The sequence below is a fragment of the Epinephelus fuscoguttatus genome, linkage group LG6 (assembly GCF_011397635.1).
Source record: "Epinephelus fuscoguttatus linkage group LG6, E.fuscoguttatus.final_Chr_v1".
Taxonomy (NCBI): domain Eukaryota; kingdom Metazoa; phylum Chordata; class Actinopteri; order Perciformes; family Serranidae; genus Epinephelus; species Epinephelus fuscoguttatus.
Window position 1 is genome coordinate 19,224,091 of NC_064757.1, and position 19,896 is coordinate 19,243,986.

Below are 19,896 nucleotides of genomic sequence, written 5' to 3' on the forward strand. Positions count from 1 at the left end.
GTCATAGTTGAAGCGTAGGGCTGCTGACCATTTGTATTTGACGAGTTTGAAGTGAGTACAGGTTGTTATTGTCATGTAGCTGTAGTACTGTTCTGTTCTACATACTGTAGCCAGAGCAAGTTTGCTTTTGATTAGCTCCAAAAACACAGCAGTGGCTTGTGAATGTCTCTGGTTTGTACTCAAGACTGCATATTTTTGTACAGTTTTACAGTTTTGCAGAGCTTTATATCAACTTTTAAAAGAAATCTGTTATTAGCCTTTTTACAAACATTGCATTTCTTTTTTTGGTGCAGATGTCTTTCATGACCCATCTGTATTATTTAATATGTAAATGACCTGTTATTAATCAATCTCAGTACAGTTTCCCCTCCTTTCCACACATTCATGAGATCTGAGCGTCATGCCACTCTGTGCAGTGAGACTGAAGGTCTTTGGTTAATCCTTGTTTGTGTTTGGGGTCAGCCAGTTGGTCAGTCTCGCTTTATAGCTGTGGCGCCACTGCGGACCTTTGGTTTCCTGAATTGGTAAGCCTAATTCCTCAAAAGCTAACCAAAGTGAGACTTCACTGCAAAGCAGGACAGCATGTTGCTCAGCTCCCCCTGTGGTCCACCCGCCCGTGGTTGTATTGGTATGACATGAACAGGACAGGGAGTCTGTCATCGCACGTGTTTGTGAAACATCATCAGAGCGGCAATAGCTCCAACACAGCTCACTGCCAGCAGCCGTGTGCCCTGTCATCTGTTATCACCCCTCCTATGTCTTTCTCTCACAACTGATCAAAGATCGAAATCTGCTCCACAAAACGCCCCTCTCTGTTCTCGGCTGAGCAGGACGTGGGGAGAAAGAAAAGAAGGAAAGAAGAAATAAGGAAAATGGAAAAGAAAGTTGTTAATGTCACTGAACCATGAAAGGCTTGGCCTGGGGTTGGAATGATTCGGTATACAAGGTTCTTTAGTGCTGTGGCTGCGGGGATAAACATAACTTACATCAGCCCTTCGCTTGTACAGGAGATTTCCTCTCCTGGCACTTACAACCTCAACACTCTAACTGCACTGTGATTCACACGCACGTCGCACACAGTACGATCCAGACCCTTTCAAGTAGCTCATGTACACACACATATACACACACACACACCAGAGGGCAAACGAGGGTTTTGAATAGTATTTTTTATTCTGTTTGCAAGCATGACAGTGGTTGCTATTACTTGTTCACACATACACTTAGAGTTTACTTGGCTTTTGTTGGATGGATTTGTATCAACAGCAATATGAATATATTAATTGCATTAGAGTGTATTGTTAATGTTTGATTGCATGTGTGTTCTGTGTGTGTTTTTTCTCTCTCCAGATCATCACTCAGTATGTTTATGAGCTGTTGGAGAAAAAGTGCAACATGACTAAAGCAATCCTGCCAGTAAGTACCCAGAGTGAAAAGAGGCATTTTCCTCTTTGATTTATGCCCTTGAAGATTAAAGGGAGCATTAAATATGAAAATTGACGTAAATGCTCAGGCTTCAGAGTGTGATTATGATATTGAGTGTCCTGTTTAAAAAAAATAAAGAAAGGGGGATTGTGAGGCGTCAGCTCTCCTCATTCTCTATCAGTCTTTGTCTTTCTCTTTCTATCTCACTCACTTTCTCTCTTACTCCCTCTCTTTCTTGTACCCCCTCCTCTGCCCGCATCCTTTGTGCAAAAGTGTCTCCTCAACAAATTAACTGTATTGTGACGTGTCATTTCAAAGGCGCAGAGGCACAGCATGCTGATGCTTAATCTGTTTTGCATTCATTTGCGCTGAAGGGGACTTTCTACTCTGCCATCATGGAGTTATTCTCTGCCCAGCTCATCCAGGCTCAGAGCACACACTTGATCCCTTTTATTTGTTGTTGGAAGCATGTTTGTCTCTTTTTGCCCCCCTTTACCCCTCCATCCCTGCTCTTTTGCTGTTTATAAAAGTTGGGATCATTTTTCAGGCTGCGTTTATAGGGATGTTAGGCAGCGCTGGTGTTTAGAAGCATAGCAGAGTTAGCTCCAGCTCTAACAGTGTCCATAAATCACCTAGCCAGGGACTCAGCGCCTTTCATTAGCCCCCATACACTTTTACTGGTTTATCTGCCTGGCCTATTTATCTCATTATTCCTCTGGAAAATTGCTCTGTTCTGCTTTTCTGCCGCCCACCCGCCTGCGTGTATACGGCATGTGTGTGTATGTGTATTTGTGTATTAGTGGTGGGTCCGTCCACCTGCGTGGCATTGAACTTGTGACCACAGATTTTAAGAAGATTAACCACAGCCAAGTATAGGGAGAGGGAATGAGGGAGCACAAGAGAATAAAGGGTAAGATTTTCTCCCCCACTCGGCTCTCTTTGTCTGCTTGGATTAAGTTTTTGCAGCTGCCACCCATGGCTTTTATGGACAGTGTTTGTCTCCTTAGAGATTCTTCCAGGCATACTTGGGAGGGATGCAAAGACGCATGGGATGTGGACAGAGCGCATGCATGCACACAAACACTCACTAACTCGCTTAGCCTCTCTTTCTTTCTCTATTACTTTCTGCTTCAGTTTTAATCACACAAAGGCTGTTTTCTAATCATGATTATTGATGATTAGTGTACTGATGCATGTGAGCTTCTTTAATTACAAAGGCCACAGAGGAGAAGACTGTTTGTCCTCAAACTTATACATGTTACATAAGAAAATTTCTCTCTTCATATTCATTATCAGGCGATTCTTTGAAGCAGCGCAAATCACAATTTGATCTTTTGCATTTGCTGATGTTGCATGGAAACATCAAAGATTTATTTTGATTGAGTTAACTGTCCCAAAAGTCTATGAATTCACATCAAAAACATGTAGAGCAGTTTCAAAAACAAATAAACATCATTGGGAAAGTCAAAATTTTTCTATATATGAGAGATTTGGGGATTTGACTGCAAAAATAATGTCCTGAAGTGACATGTGGTAACCTGTGTTTTCCTGAACGTTTAGGTGGATGCTACAGACGATGAACCCACCAGTTTTATCTACCTGAGCCCAGATGCCTTGTCCAACCCGTCTAAGCTGCTGGTGCTGATCCAGGGCAGTGGCGTGGTGCGGGCCGGTCAGTGGGCCCGCAGACTCATCATCAACCAGGACCTGGAGTCAGGGACACAGATCCCCTTCATCACCAGAGCCATGGAGGTAGGGGACACAACAAAAGGAGTTCAAGCTATTCTGTCAGATGTTGAACTGATTTTCTGATCTTTGATCCAAGATGTTCTGTTTTGATGTTTCACCAAGAGGGATGGGTGGGCTGAGTGCACTGAGGACACTGCACGTAAGATGTTTGTAAGATTTATTGTGCACCTAGTTCTAAATACTTTACCTTCTCTACTTTTTTATGCCTCCATGCTGGGGATAGCCATAGTACGAGGCATCATGTTTTTGGGTTGTCCATTCGTCCCATTCTTGTGAACATGATATCTCAAGAACGCCTTTAGGGAGTTTCTTCTAATTTGGCATAAATGTCTACTTGAACTCAGTGATGAAGAAATTTGATTTTGTTGCTCAAAGGTCAAAGGTCACTGTGACCTTGTCCTTGTCTCATTCTAGTAAATGTGATATCTCAAGAACACTTTGAGTAAATTTCCTCAGATTTGACACAAACGTCCACTTGGACTTAATGATGAACTGATCACGTTTTGGTGGTGAAAGCTAAAGGTCAGTGTGACCTCATATACAGTACAGGCCAAAAGTTTGGACACACCTTCTCATTCAATGCATTTTCTTTATTTTCATGACTATTTACATTGTAGATTCTCACTGAAGGCATCAAAACTATGAATGAACACATGTGGAGTTATGTACTTAACAAAAAAAGGTGAAATAACTGAAAACATGTTTTATATTCTAGTTTCTTCAAAATAGCCACCCTTTGCTCTGATTACTGCTTTGCACACTCTTGGCATTCTCTCCATGAGCTTCAAGAGGTAGTCACCTGAAATGGTTTTCCAACAGTCTTGAAGGAGTTCCCAGAGGTGTTTAGCATTTGTTGGCCCCTTTGCCTTCACTCTGCGGTCCAGCTCACCCCAAACCATCTCGATTGGGTTCAGGTCCGGTGACTGTGGAGGCCAGGTCATCTGCCGCAGCACTCCATCACTCTCCTTCTTGGTCAAATAGCCCTTACACAGCCTGGAGGTGTGTTTGGGGTCATTGTCCTGTTGAAAAATAAATGATCGTCCCAACTAAACGCAAACCGGATGGGATGGCATGTCGCTGCAGGATGCTGTGGTAGCCATGCTGGTTCAGTGTGCCTTCAATTTTGAATAAATCCCCAACAGTGTCACCAGCAAAACACCCCCACACCATCACACCTCCTCCTCCATGCTTCACAGTGGGAACCAGGCATGTGGAATCCATCCGTTCACCTTTTCTGCGTCTCACAAAGACACGGCGGTTGGAACCAAAGATCTCAAATTTGGACTCATCAGACCAAAGCACAGATTTCCACTGGTCTGATGTCCATTCCTTGTGTTTCTTGGCCCAAACAAATCTCTTCTGCTTGTTGCCTCTCCTTAGCAGTGGTTTCCTAGCAGCTATTTGACCATGAAGGCCTGATTCGCGCAGTCTCCTCTTAACAGTTGTTCTAGAGATGGGTCTGCTGCTAGAACTCTGTGTGGCATTCATCTGGTCTCTGATCTGAGCTGCTGTTAACTTGCGATTTCTGAGGCTGGTGACTCGGATGAACTTATCCTCAGAAGCAGAGGTGACTCTTGGTCTTCCTTTCCTGAGTCGGTCCTCATGTGTGCCAGTTTCGTTATAGCGCTTGATGGTTTTTGCGACTCCACTTGGGGACACATTTAAAGTTTTTGCAATTTTCCAGACTGACTGACCTTCATTTCTTAAAGTAATGATGGCCACTCGTTTTTCTTTAGTTAGCTGATTGGTTCTTGCCATAATATGAATTTTAACAGTTGTCCAATAGGGCTGTCAGCTGTGTATTAACCTGACTTCTGCACAACACAACTGATGGTCCCAACCCCATTGATAAAGCAAGAAATTCCACTAATTAACCCTGATAAGGCACACCTGTGAAGTGGAAACCATTTCAGGTGACTACCTCTTGAAGCTCATGGAGAGAATGCCAAGAGTGTGCAAAGCAGTAATCAGAGCAAAGGGTGGCTATTTTGAAGAAACTAGAATATAAAACATGTTTTCAGTTATTTCACCTTTTTTTGTTAAGTACATAACTCCACATGTGTTCATTCATAGTTTTGATGCCTTCAGTGAGAATCTACAATGTAAATAGTCATGAAAATAAAGAAAATGCATTGAATGAGAAGGTGTGTCCAAACTTTTGGCCTGTACTGTATATATCAAAAGTTTGTATGCTAAACATGACAAAAGCTCACAAAATGTCTGATAGGATGAAATGATGAAGCAAACCAATTTATATCCAGAAGGTCAAGATCCTCTGGGCTACCACGGTGAAGATGTGTGTGAAGCATCTATGTTTTGTAATAAGTAGCTTCTTTACAGTAATATCCATATTTGAAGCACTGTCAACTGCCATGACTACATTTGGGTCTGGGCGCACATGGATGTAAACCGTGACTGCAACTTGACTGGTTTGCGGAGGCACACAACCACAAGGGGGTAATTCTAGTTTTTCTTATAATTCTTCCCTTTGCATGGATTATAAATTGTGACATATCTTTGGTATGTAGATTTGTATGGGTCTGTGAGTGAGAAGGTCAAGCACTGTGTTCTTCTTGTGGTCGTTGGTACCAGCACTACCACAGTGGTTAGCCTGATGGGCTCTTGGTGTGACACACTGTTTATTTGAAAAGCAGGCTTGAATATTTGGGGCTTTGGAAGGTGCTGTGGCACAGTCAGAAGCAGAGTGTCATGGTATTTTGTTTTCTTGTATTTGAATGAAGGTTTGAATTGTGATTGTGGGTAATTTGTTGTTGCTTTCATAGGTCAGACTCTGAATGTACAACATCGACTTAATTCAGTTGGACATCCTTGTAATGTTTACAAGTGTGGAGTACAAGGAAACTTTGTCATGAGGTCGTATGAGAAATTATATGATTCTAAACAGTTTCTGTGCTCCATAGCATCTTGTAATCACAGAGGCAAATAATAACAAGCATACATTCATTAACAGATGTAAATATAGACTCTTAAATGATAATATTATTGTCCAGTCCTCAACCCATAATTAAGGCTTATATTGCTGTTGTTAGTGAAATGAAGCATATTCTTCAACATTATCATCATTATACAATCTCTTATCATGCATGATTCCTATATAGTCCTGTGTTGTCATGGGTGACTGAGCTGAAAGAGAAGAAGATATAATTTAATGTAAAATATATATTAGTTTTTCTTTCCCCACCATATGATCACACACAAGTGTATACATCTGTGTGTCAGCAAGCAAAAGGTGGCTCTGCCTGTCTTATTATTTTCAGCCCCATCTCTGTGCTCATTTGTCAGCCTGGCCACGACTACCTGTGTAATTTCATCGGCCCGCTGTTCAAATTGACTTAGGGGAGATCCTGCTCTCCCTCTCCCCTTGTTCCCTTGTTTCGTCCATCTGAATGCCATAAAGACTTTCACTGCTGTGTAAAGCCCGCTCCTGCTGTGTACAACAACGGGAGAGGTTTGGGTTGCGTGCGCGTGTGCACACGTGTGTGCTAACAGATGATTCGGCTACCCCGAGACTGTCTTTGAATTACAGTTACCCCGGCTGGTAGTGCAGTTGGAGAAGGCAGCGGTTGTGCTGCAGAAAGCCAAAGTGACAGCTTAGATATAGAGAACACGGTGTGTGTAGTGCAAGTGTTGCTCATTCATCATAGTAAACAAGAAATCGTGTTCTTACACCCTGACAAATCATCATCCAGGCATTTACCACACACAGGCCATGTACTCTGTGCGTGCACTGGCAAGACAGGCGCACACATTTACAGTCAGTTCATGCTGTCTGCATCTGTTCTGGGCATGTTTGTGGTTTATTATGTCATACCATGAAATTTGTGTGGATGCATTTTTTAAGTGCATGTACAGAAGTTACGCCTATTATATAGACTGAAGAGAGAAGCTAATCTAGTGATTCAGCACTAATATAAACAGATATAAAAGAGAGGAGACAGCTCTGTGACACAGCAAATACAGACTGCAAAATCCACAGTCAGTACAAGTTAGTGAATAGACCACCTCGAGGACCAACATCTAACGTTAATACAGTGTCGGTGCAAAAAGCCTCAGCCCTAATGTGGCATTTGCAGGTAATAATTTGCTTGTTTCCCTCTCAGTCTAACACACCATCGGCTGATTTTGATGATCGGTTCCAGATCATGTGGAGAGGGATGAGCTTACCAGTGAAATCAACAGTTTAGTCAGTAGGACTGGGGTGAGCTGCTTTGTCAGCATGCAGGTTGCACTTGAGCCATAATAGCTTGAAAATATGTGTACTTTGTGAGCTAGGTAAACTGTTATTTTGTGTTGACGCTACGAGCAACATAGCAACAGGCTTAAAGTTATTTTCAATGGAAGCCAGTGACATGAAGCTACAAATACCCGACACTGGGTGTGATGCACAACAAATCACAGCTGAGCTGGCCATAACTTTTTTTCAGTGCTCCAATGACACGGTAAAGCGTCAACCAATCATATGTTTTTTTTCTAGCTGTGGTTTTGTGTTGTTTAGGTTAGTAAGATGTTGCTACGCCAGCTTTCTTTGCATTGCAGTGCATAAAGGGATGCAGTTGGGTAGTGAAATGTGACACTAAAATTGGGCTCAGACATTAATAAATGATATATTTTTGACCAAATAGCAGACAAACACAAGCTTCTGACAAAATAACTACGTGAATGAGCACTTGAGCAACACTTAGCTTGACACACTTCTGTGTTGTTGCTTGTAGTGCGAACACAGCAATACTTACAGTTTTCAATACTTGCAGTTTTCAGGTGATTTGCCAAGCTTGTTGCTGATTTGTGACATACCAGTTTCCCTTTGCTTATCTGGCACTCAACTTTCAGGGGATCAGCTTCACACGTTTTGACACTATTTAAGATGCTCAGCCTTTTAGACAACTTGCTAGCGTATCTGTAAGCCTGTCACATGTGTTCAAACTGTCACAGTTGCAGCACTGGTGGACTGTTAGTGACTGGGTTAGATGAGAGTGAGACAAAACTGTGACTGAATTTAAATGTTCTTGTCTGAGAATAACTAAAATAATTAATGCTGCTGCATACTGAATAATGCTAGATAACTGTTTATTTAATTTATGAGCTATTTGGGATGTTCTGGGGTAATGCTCTAAATTTGAATACTCATTTTGACATTGATTACCACAGCAGCAATCAGTGCTACGAAGCTTCGAAGCATTCAGGTCAGCTTTACTAGTCAGCCCTATAAAACAATGAAAATTAAAATGGTAAGCCAACATATATCATGTAACTTTCCATATTTCTATTAGCGTAGTTATTTTGGCTGGTTTGTATCATGTGTTTGACATGTAATTGCCACAGGTTTCTGATGTTTGATGATCAGTAACACATTCTTTAAGTCATATACTTGCACAAGCTGCTAATTCATCACTCTGACAGAGAAATCCAATCTTGCTTTTTAAAGATACTGTCTTCTACCTGCAATACAGCACTAAGACAAACATGCACGGCAGCATGGCATGAGTTATGCATTCATTTAAATGTATCGCCAAAGTAAATGTTTACAGTGAGTGCCTGACTGGTCAGCCAAGTGGGTAGCTGACATCCAGCACATTATCTTTAATCTCCTTGTAGAAAGAAAGGTGCAGCAGAAATGGTGATGACTAGGTGAGGTCTGGCTACCTTGCGAAGAACTGGAAAGACACGGCTGATATCCAGCAGTGTGGAATCAGTCGTAGTCGTCAAGTTTGGTACAGAAGGTATATGTAAATTTTTCATTATAACAGTCCGATGCTGTTGGACTGTGTAAGAGCAACTCTGGCACCACGACAATTACACTTTATTTCTGATTTACAAATTTCGTTAAGTGGAGTTGTGGGTCAAATGTTGACATTTTGAGTGTACTTTATATTATATTTAAATTAGGCTCTATTTTCCCCAAATGTTTCATGGCAAGAATGCGTTGCCTCGAGTGCAGCTCATGTGAAGTTACTCATGGGAAGTTGATTGGAAATTCAAAGCCTGCAGCAAAGGGTCAACTGGAGTGCGTTCGGCAAATATGGGGGGGGGCTTGTGGCTTTGCAAAACACATGAGCTAGCACACACACATACACACATACACAGATAAAACAGTTCATTTGACTCCCTGCTAATGTAGTGTGTATGTGTGTTTGCATGCACATGCAGTACACTTCTATGGTGTGTATGGGCTTGCAAATACCTGCACTAAAGCACCACTCTAAAATTCTTAGCCATGTTCCTGGGAACTTCGAGTCAGCCTTTCCGCTCTTCCGATGGGAGAAATAGCTGATTGCACTAGTTAAGCACACACATAAACAATCACAGGGTGAATCTCGGGGCAGCCTTTCTCCTACACACCACACCCAATCGCCTGCCTTTTCCTCCCATATCCACCATACTCCCTACAGATATGAAAGTCTTTGTCATGTTGCTATATAATGATGACGCATAAGTAAAATGGCACAATGTACTGTTAAAAATAAGTCTAAAATATGCACGCACAGATCAGTGGGGTAGCAGAAGTTTATGGGGTCGATGGGTTACTGGGGAGATGCTCGTATGCTCTCCAATGTATTCTAAGGGCTTTTTAGCCGATAGGTTGGCGTACTATAAACGGTCAGATAAAGAAGTGGGTATACCCTCCAGTAGACCACTGTCAGATATGTGCACACAGAGAAATCATACACACACACACACACACACACACACACAGAAATGCATTTCATGGGGCAGAGGGTGCACTTGTGGCATTTGGCACAGTGTGCACAGTGACACCAGGTTAAGGGGAATCTTTGTGCTGTGTTTGCAGATCTCATGCATGTTGTTGTTATGCGCATGTGTGTGTGTGCACATGGAAGTGGTGCTATTCCCATAGCCTAGAGGTAGAATGACAGGTGAGAAGAGGATGCTCCAGCAACAACCAGAGAGTGGGGGGGGGTTGAGGGGAATTCTGAGAGGGAGAGGGGTTATGATTGGTTGGGAGAGGACAGAAGAGGGAAAGAAGGAGAGGGGTACAGAGAGGATTGAAGCAGGAAGAGAGAAATGAGAGGAGGACGAGGGAGTGACTGCAAATGGGGTGGGACTGGCAGAGGAGAGACGGGAGTATAGAGAAAGAGAGAGAGTAGGCAGAAGGCAGGCATCTGACAGCTCCACTACTGGGAGAGGGCCTCTTAATGACAGCTTATTCCTTCATGATTTCAATTCCTGACAGTCGACAGGTCTGCTTGTTGCATCATGGCAGCTGTATCATTACCTTCTGGCCCTGTCACTGCTCTGCATCCTGAGACTGAGATGGTGGAGGTGGAGGGTGGGCGCCATGGGGTTTGGAGGGGATGGGGGGATGGGAAAGAGAGAAAAAGAGAGTGTGAGAGAGAGAGAGAGATTGTGAGGGTACCGTCATAATAATTGAGGAAAGAGGGACTATGGAAAGGCGGGATCATTAGTTGTTGGAGTTAAGAGTAGGACTGTCGACTTGTGTAAGTTTGCGTCTAAACTGAAAGAAAACACACACATGCTTTTGTGAGGTTGAAGTTCTTCTTTATTACTTATATGGTCATGACACAACATAGTTGAGGAGCAAAAAGCCAAAATTGTGTGTGACTTCTTTTCTTTTTCTTCACTTTACATCACTTCTAAACCTGTCTCCCTCGACGTCTCCTTCAGTTTCCATCCTCCAGGTTTTGCACACGTTACTTATCGGCTACTATGTGGTTAGAAAAACTATATTTCAAAATACCTTGAATTCATATGTACAAATTCATCCACAATATCAAGCTTGACAACAACTTGTTAACTGCGTATACATTTGCACACTCCACACAGTCACACACAAGCCACAAGAATTATACGCTGTCCTCAAGAACTACTTAATTTAATTTGGAAGTTGCAAATACAAAAACAGATCTATACCCCCTCGTAATGCCTCCCCTCCTTCTCACCCTCCTTCTCTCCATCTTGCTCCATCTCTCTCTCCCCCTCTCTCTCGACAGTGAGTCAGGCTCGACACTGGAGACCCACTGGTAAGAAAGAGGGGGTGTGGTGTTTTCAAAAGTGTGTCAAAAGCCTAGGGGTTTGTATCTGCCCAGAATTTCAATGGGAGGCTGAAAGGGGGCAGTGAAGCAGACAAACTCAAACACAGAAATCCTCTTTTAATTTCTGTCATGCTGCCCACCCTCTTTCTTTTCTTTTTCTTTTTCTTTTTTTTTTTTTTAGCTGGATGATGTCCTCTTCAACATCGGCTGCACACTCTGGCATCTGCCTGTTGTGTCATGGCCCTGCGTGCTGTGAGGATATCTCTCTCTCTGTCTCTCCAATCACCATTCTTCCTCCTCCTCCTTTCTCATTAGTTCCTCTAATTCCCCCGGAGCTGTGAGTTAACCTGTTTGTATGTGTGTGGGTGTGTGTGCATGTGCGTGTGTAGCCCAGTGATAACATTGTACGTACAGTTTGTGTACAGCCTATCTTGGGGCATCAGGTGGCTACAGAGGCCAAACAGGTATCATTCTGTCCAGCCAGGGAGGTTTAGCCAGAGGACAGTTTGTGCGCATGTGTGTGTGTGTGTGTGTGTGTGTGTGTGTAGGGGTCAAAATATGCACCTTCTTGCCATGGCCTTGTAATAGCAGCCCTGCAAGCAACACACACACACACACACACACACACACACACACACACACACACCTCCAGGTGGGAAGGTCCCAGCACATCCCGCAGCTCAGATCAATGCACTTGACACCTTCAAAGGCGGGTGTGGGGCCTGGACTTGCTCTGGGGTTAAACCTCTTTTAAATAGCATCCCGCGGGAAGGCAGCTGTCAATAACCCACCATAATTACCGGGGCCAGGCCCGCCAAGGGCTCGGCTGCACAGGCCAAATTAAAAATTGATCAGAGGGAGAGAAAACATTATTTTGTGGTGGTATTCCCTGTCCTAACAGCACTGCTGCTGCCGTATGTGAAATCTCATCAATTGAGGTCCGAGCTAGATATCCAGAGAGCTATTTATCTATCTTTCTGCCCCCCTACGACCAGATGAACAATGGAGTGCTGTCCCTGTTGTAAAAAAAAATATATTTGCATATTAAGTGTCTTTCAGTGTGCGCGTCTGTGTGCATGCAGTAGGTGAGTGTGTGCGTGTGCATACTGTATGAGCATGCAGCTGATTGTTATGTGCTCCAGGTAATCGTACATCATCCCCTATCTGTGTAGTGTGTGTGTGTGTGTGTGTGTGTGTGTGTGTGTGTGTGTGTGCACCTTGTAGCAGTATATTGATTGTGGTCTCATTGAGTTTGTCTTGGCAGGGAGCCTTTATTTGTCAGTCAGAGAACGATATGAAGAAGATATGTTCATCCTCAGGCTTCCTCTAGGAAAACACACAGGCTATTGTTTCACAAGACACTGATAAATGAGAACGACAGTTTACACTGGGTTTGAGGTATTTTCTAAACACACACTGTAGGTAAAAGGTCATAGCACATGGTCATTATCATTGTTTCTGTATGTCATTGGCGTAGGACACGTTCTTCGCATTCCGCATTAGGCCCTGTTTAAAATAGATTTTCTTTTGGGAGGTCCTGTCATTATCGTAATTACCAGTGGCATCTGTAATTTGCATCAGCTGCAAATCTGCCAGATACATAATTCACATAAGTGTTTAAGGGGGAGCATGCGTTACGACATTTCACATTTGGGCTAAGAGCAGAGATTCAGGGCAAAACATAGCAAATTCTGTAGTGTTAATTAGTGTTGATTGACCTCCATAGACACAGGAAGTGTTGATTTTAACACTTTCAGAGTTACCGTAAATTAACTTTGGCAATGTTACTGTGCAGATATCATTTATTTTGTATGAACTTCCTCTGGATTTACACACATAGCACATGCAAATTGCATTAGAGGATTCCTCCTCTCAAAGTAATCCAATTTGAATAGTGTGACTTTAAACATAGCGCTTCAGATCAGTTGTTCCCAAAGTGGCTGCTGCGAAACCCCGGGGTGCCATTAAAACTGGCCAGGGATGTGGCAAGATTTGTTTCCAATTGTTTCTTTTCTTTTCTTTTGATAGCATTTTATCACAATTTTGTCACAGTAAATAGACCTAAAATAAATGCAGATAATAGATATTTACTACGACAGTCTCAGCTTTAAGGGGTGCATGAGGGTGTTGGTTTGTCACTGGGGCGCCATGGTTTAAAAAAGTTTGGGAACTACTGCTATAGATCCAAAAAGAGTTCAGATGTCGCAGTTAGTTTATACACACTCAGAGGGAAAAATAAACATTTACTTTTTGAATGTGCAGTATTTACACACACATTTATTTTGTTTTAATTGTACTCTTGACATCATTGTAAATGAGGGCATGTCCATCATATTGCTTGAGATTTAAATAAAGGTTGAATGAAAGGATGTTCAAGTATACTGTATATATACAGTACATAGTTGAAAAAGCTGCTGGAAGTTGTTTGGTGTGTCAGTTTCCAGGCTGCTCATGCCACCATGCTGCTTGGGGAAGGAGAGGATGGCAAAAAAAACAAGAGGATGAAAAACAAAAGAAAATGAGAGAGGAAGACTTTGATCTAATTGTGAAACATTATTCGGGAGTGTACATTTTTTAGCCCACGTGTGATAATTGACTTTATTTTTTCTCTTGAAATTAACAAATTATACCATCAAAAAGGCTTTGTCTCCATGAGGGTGTGTGTGTGTGTGTGTGTGTGTGTGTGTGTGTGTGTGTGTGTCTATGTGTGTGAGGTGGGTAGTAGGTCATTTGCAGCTGCAGGCTGTGTGTGCGCGTCCCAATGGGAAGGTCTTGTTTAGTCTCTCTTCCAGAGGGCCCCAGGCAGTGTGTGGTGGATACCTCTTCACTCTCTCACTGGGAACACTTCTCTATGGCCAATACACACGCACATAAATGACATGCACACACGCACAGAAAAATCCTCCACAATCTTTTGCACAATTCGTCAATTTGTGCGACGGAAACTTTTTTTGGTTACAGGTGGGCGTTTGTACCGTATATATTTGAGTCAGCTGATATTACACGCGGACACACACATGCAAAGGCTCCGTCCTCCACTGCAGCAGGTTTACAGAGGTTAAAAGTGCTTAGCTGTGGACGTTCCAGGAGGAAATTGAGTTTTGCGAGAGGCTAGTGGCGAGCAGATAGGTGACCCACCGTGAATTTACACTAGGCTGCAAACACACAGACACTCACTCACACACACAAGCACACACACACAATCAGCCACGGAGCATCTCTTAGGGTCAAAGTTGAAACCTGCTGTAAGCTTTCCAGTGCCAGTGTCATGCTCCTGGACTGTGTGCGCCACACTTTGATCGATGAGAGGAAACTCAGTGCTTAAATAGGGGTTACCAGGGTTCTGGGGGGTACACTAGGGTTAGAGGCAAACAACAACAAATCTTCCCGCTAATAGTTTTAGTGCCGACTCTGTGGTTAGAAATGAAAATAGATGCTGGAGGGCTGCTCTGGTTTTCCTGTAGACATTTGAAATGAAGTTTTGGAGACAGATTTTCTTTTGTAGCGTTTTATGGTAACAGCATGACGCCATTCAGACATCTAAACAAGCTTTTTATTATTATTTGTCATATACACATGATTAGTAATATGCCATACATTTATTTGAGGCTGCGCTTTTATCTGTGTTTACCCGTATGTGCTAGTGTCTTGTAGCTGTCTGCTTTTGTGTTTTCCCTTTCTCTGTATGTGACCAGACATCAAAGATGGAATCTGTATATGAAGGCTTATCTGTCATTTGAGACTGATATTGTCCTGCATTCGCCGTGGATGTGAAATGTACATTTCAGTACATCAGATCATGTTCAGCGATGGCAGTGTCTCAGCGTTTCAAGATATGTGTGCTTTTGTGTCGGCGCAAAAGAAGACAGACAATGAGGAGAGATGACATCGGTGATCAGATTTGTTCTGCAGCTCTTTTGTCTTCTGCAGCTCAGTGGGTCAGTGGATAACTGTTTGTGTCTGTGTATCTGTGCTACAATAGGCATCAGCATGCATCCTGGGTTGAACTTTAGCACAGAAATGCATTAAATCCACATGTGTAAATGATGCCATGTGGATGGTGGACAGCATTGTCAACTATAGACTTCTCCTATGAGGATACAGTTTATAGTACACCTGTGATTTATTATATTGTCTTTAATTAATAGCAGCAGCCTCCAGTTATAGATGCCCACAGAAGGAGGTGATGACAAATACATTAATAAACATTTAAATCTGCTTCTGACATCACAGTGCTTCATAAACCATGTATTCCATATTTATGTGCTGTTTTTAAATGCTAAATAGGAGGACCTAAAGTAAATGGCTATTGATATAGACACATGATGATGTGAGACCCACATTAATGTCAAGTGGGAAGCACTCTTACTTTTCTGCTCAGTATAATGCTACAAAATGCTGAGATCAGGATCTGAACTCTGTCACCACATAGCAACTATACAACACGTGTTTAGATCAGTTATAGTTCATCCATTACTTTTTTTTTTCAATGGTTTCATCTGAGTCAACACCAACCTGTGTATCTGGTCTGGTATTATGGTGCTCATGATAGGTGTTATTATCCCGCTGTATGCTGACAGCCTATCCCTTAACCCTCTTAGGAGCACACTATGCCACGCTTGGCTGACTTGTTTGCGCTGATGTCAAGTTTTAGCGGTTAGCAGGCGGTTACCATATGCCACTGTGCTGCTGTCGCCCCCGATGTCAGTCAAACGAATGTCAACCTGAGCTCAGAAACACAGTACGCCACGGCGCACACCCAGAAACACAGCGACAGCAACAAAAACACACACACACACACACACACACACACACACACACACACACACAGTCCCCTCATAGACGCATACTGTACACACCCAAATAAACTTGCCATAAAGTAAATGTGAGAGTACGAATAAAGGAATCACATCGTGCTTGGGAATGCCATGAGAGGACAGTGTAGGTTGTCACCTGACATGCTCTTTGTCAGCTGACTGAAAGTTGCTGCAACATCTGCAGTGGTCCTTGAAGTGAGTTAAGCCTGTAAAACATAAACATTGTTGTTTCAGAGTCTAATTTTGTTTGCTAATATTCTATCATTGTGATTTACCAAGCAAAAAGTTGACCCATTAATTGATTGAAGTGATTGACTTTATCATGACTTTCCAATAACAGTGGCTCAGTAAATCCACAACTTCAGCACAATTCTGATTGACCGTAGTCCCAATTATAAAAAAAAATAATAATTTAATCTCAGTGTGTGGACAACTGAGGTGTTGACTGACACACATGAACACTGCCATCTGTGTTTGTAACAGTGCACAACAAAGCCAGAGGTGCTGCTGCTGGGCACATAACCCCAGTCTCTGCCTCCAGTGGTGCGTATAGAAGTATCATGATTTGTGTCTGATAGATCAGCACATTTGATGATCATATCACCATCAGGATGCTCTGCTGACTGCGTCCATCAACTAAAACCTAAACCTCTTTTATCCTTCCTCCCCATCTGATCTCAATGGTCCAAATATTAGAGATGTAGGCGACATTCAGTATCTGTAATTCAGAGTCTGAGGTGGCTGAGCTGCCTAGCAGCTAACAGCTGTAACAGTACAAACAGTGGTGACTATGACAACAGTGCTGACAGAGTTAATGGTGTTAATGTGAGTGTGTATGTGGTGGTGTTATCAGCAGCCATATGAGTGCACCAACATGCACACATGGCAAGACCGTCTACCACAACGAAGAACAGGAAAACCGGGAATACAATACACAGAGGGAGCATGATTTCTTTCTCGGCTCAGGATGCAAATGTTTGCTACCATATTGATGCTCTGTATGTTGTTTATAGCACCTTTAAATACATTTCATTTCTATTTTTTTTATGCATCGTTGGTGATTGGTGGTTGCATCGCGTTTATAGTCTTAAAACAGAGTTCAGTATTACCTATTAGGAGCAGTTGTAGATAACTTAGTGGGTAGAAAATCCCACCATCATGTTTCAGCTTTTAAAGGAGATTGTCCTTTGTGCATAAATACACTTTGCTGTAAAGGCTAATAGAACAGTTTGTTTAGACATTGAAAGTTTTTTTCCTCTGCTGGCACTGTGTAAATCCTGTTAACAAATAAGTCTGTCAATGTAAGACCTCAATCAACATTTACTGTAACTTTAACGCTGTATAGGACCAGACTTTGTAAGATAACTGCCAGCTGCTGCAGGATAGCGGTTTGCTGCTTCCAACCTGGTCTTTGCTCAGTCAAAGAAATCCTGCTTCAGTTCACTACATTGCAAATGTGGTAAATTCTGCCCTTCAGTGAAGATTAATGCAGTGCAAAGAGAGTATATGTAGTGTTTGCATTAACATAAGAGAACACACATAAACACCACCTCTAGAGGCCACACAGCTGGATGTGCAGACACAAACATTTTTGCCCAAAACGCAAACATAGAGTTCATCTGTGCACAAAAGCAGACACACAGTGATACAAACTAACATTCATACAGTACACTCACATCTGCCCATAAGTGAAAGCTCTTTTATCATTCTCTAATATGTTTTCATATGCGTACTCCCATCACCAGAGAACATGATATAAGTCTGTGTGTGTGTGTGTGATGAAAGTGTACCTCCTCTGCCTTCCTGCCCCCTCCCCTGTATCCATCCTAAGATGTTGGTGGCTGTTTTCTGGTGTTAAGTGTTGTTGTGTTTTGCTCGGTGTTCAGAGAGGCAGCGTGGCCCCGCAGCTCTCTGTTCATTTTGACCTTGTTCAAACTTGCCCTTCCCTCTCCCTCCTGAGTTTTTTCATTCTTCCTTCCTCTCTATCCTTTCTCTTCTCTTTTTAAGGTTCTTGTTTCCTGTTCATCTCTCAAGGTGCCTCTGTGGCTGTTTTATCCAAAGTGTGGTGCAGTAGCCTTTGGAGTCACTGTCTCTTTGGCCTTTGACAGATCAGGATGGCAGTGTGTGACCATGGAGGATTTGGCTGTTTCTGCATTCTTCTTCTTGGTGTCTCTGCCTCTGCCTCCTCTCACTGCCTCGCTCCCTCTCTCTCTCTTTCGCCTCCCGTTCCTCTCACTCTGTGTCTAAATTAAACATTAGTTAAACTGCTGAGCACCAGCTTCGATGGACACTGATAAAGAAGTAACATTATAGTAACAGTAACATGACATGGTGCTGTACAACCCCAGGGAACGACAAGAGAGAAAGGCGCCATAATCCATTTTAATTTCACTGATATCATTGTATTGAGAGAGAGAGTGAGAGCGAGAGAGAGAGAGAGAGAGGCAGCGGCTGGCAGAGCGCGAGGGAGAGGGAAGGAGAGAGAAGTGAGATGTCTCAGACCAGAGACTGTGCTCTAGCTGACTGCAGTGTCTTGTGGTGACCTAGTTGCAACCCCTTTGAAGTCCACAGGCTGATCTCTCTCTATAGGCTGCAGAGGAGATCTGCTGCATACAGCTTTATTAGACTGGGATAGAAAAAGAGGGAGAGGTGAATCAAATTCATGGGGTCTTGAACCTGCCCTTCCTTGCCACAGATAGATGCATGTATATGTGTCACTTTGTACATGCTTTCAAGTGTGTTGTATGTGTGATTACGTGTTTTAAGATATGTTTCTGCAAGCTCTGTGTATGTGTCTCTCTGCGTATCTCTGTATGTAGCAGGTATTCCTTTTGGAACATGTTGCTGTAATGTCAGGCCAAACACAGCCTTTATCCTTTAGCCCACCACATTAGGAGACAGTGGTGCATTGTCAGGAGAGCTGACCTAGAATAGTCCAATCACTCTACATCCAGCCCCCTGTCTGCCCTCTCCTGTGATCACCATGCTGCCAATGCCGCAGTCTATACTGTGTGTGTGTGTGTGTGTGTGTGTGTGTATGCGTGTGTGTGTGTGTGTGACCCAGTTCAGTCGCTGGTGTCGCCAGGCTTGCCCCTGGTGAGGGCATGCGTGTTAGGGCACAAAACCCTCAGATGTGTGTGTTCTGTTCAAGCACAGCTGTAGATTTCTTATATCATCGGGGGTTTGGAAATCGAGCAAAATTACAATCCATATTCTCTCACTGGATTAGCAGCTTCTCAGTTTAACCCCTGCTTCTCTCCGTCTGTATGAAACTGGCTGCTGCTCTCATCAGTACTTTTTAATTAAATGTGCGACTAGAAAGTGCCCATTTTAAGTTCAGTGTCTGTCTAAGAAGGGACAGAGCAAGTACACACAGGTGTGTGTTTGTGCAGAGTTTGCCGTTGAGGGATATGGAGTTCATGGATACACACATGCATGCCGTATGACATGGCCGCTCAGTGAACTCTCTCAATTATTATCTGGAGCCTTTCTCCTGCACCCCTCCACCCCTCCATCCCTGCATCTTCCCACCTGCTCCCCATTGAGGAGCCTGTGTGTGCAGACCTACGCTGCTGGGGGCATGCTTAACCTTTTTGCTGCCGCACAACACGAGGAGACACAGACGCACATGCTCTTCTTCAAGTTGGGCTTCAATTAAAAAATCCACTTCACTTTTTTTTCTCCTTCTTTCTCCTTTTCCTCCTGTCTTTCATTCTCTTCCTTTGCCTTCTTTTTGAAGTTAGCCCGGGGCCTCACAGAGCCTCATCAACCCTTTGCCTTGGCGAGATTGCATACAGGTACCCTCTGTGGCTATTTCAAATGACTTAATTAGCTTCTGAGTGCAGCGGGTTGGTAGAAGCCTTCTCTCTCTC

General features: G+C 43.0%; 1 protein-coding gene across 1 annotated transcript in view; it reads left to right on the top strand.

Annotated features, from left to right (window-relative positions):
- The window catches only part of fam172a (family with sequence similarity 172 member A), a 175,869-nt gene that overhangs the window by 27,018 nt on the left and 128,955 nt on the right, over positions 1-19,896 (top strand). Inside the window, exons 5-6 of the mRNA XM_049578705.1 lie at positions 1,351-1,416; positions 2,986-3,177. Of these exons, the coding sequence (XP_049434662.1) occupies positions 1,351-1,416; positions 2,986-3,177 (258 nt within the window). The remainder of the gene's footprint in view (positions 1-1,350; positions 1,417-2,985; positions 3,178-19,896) is intronic.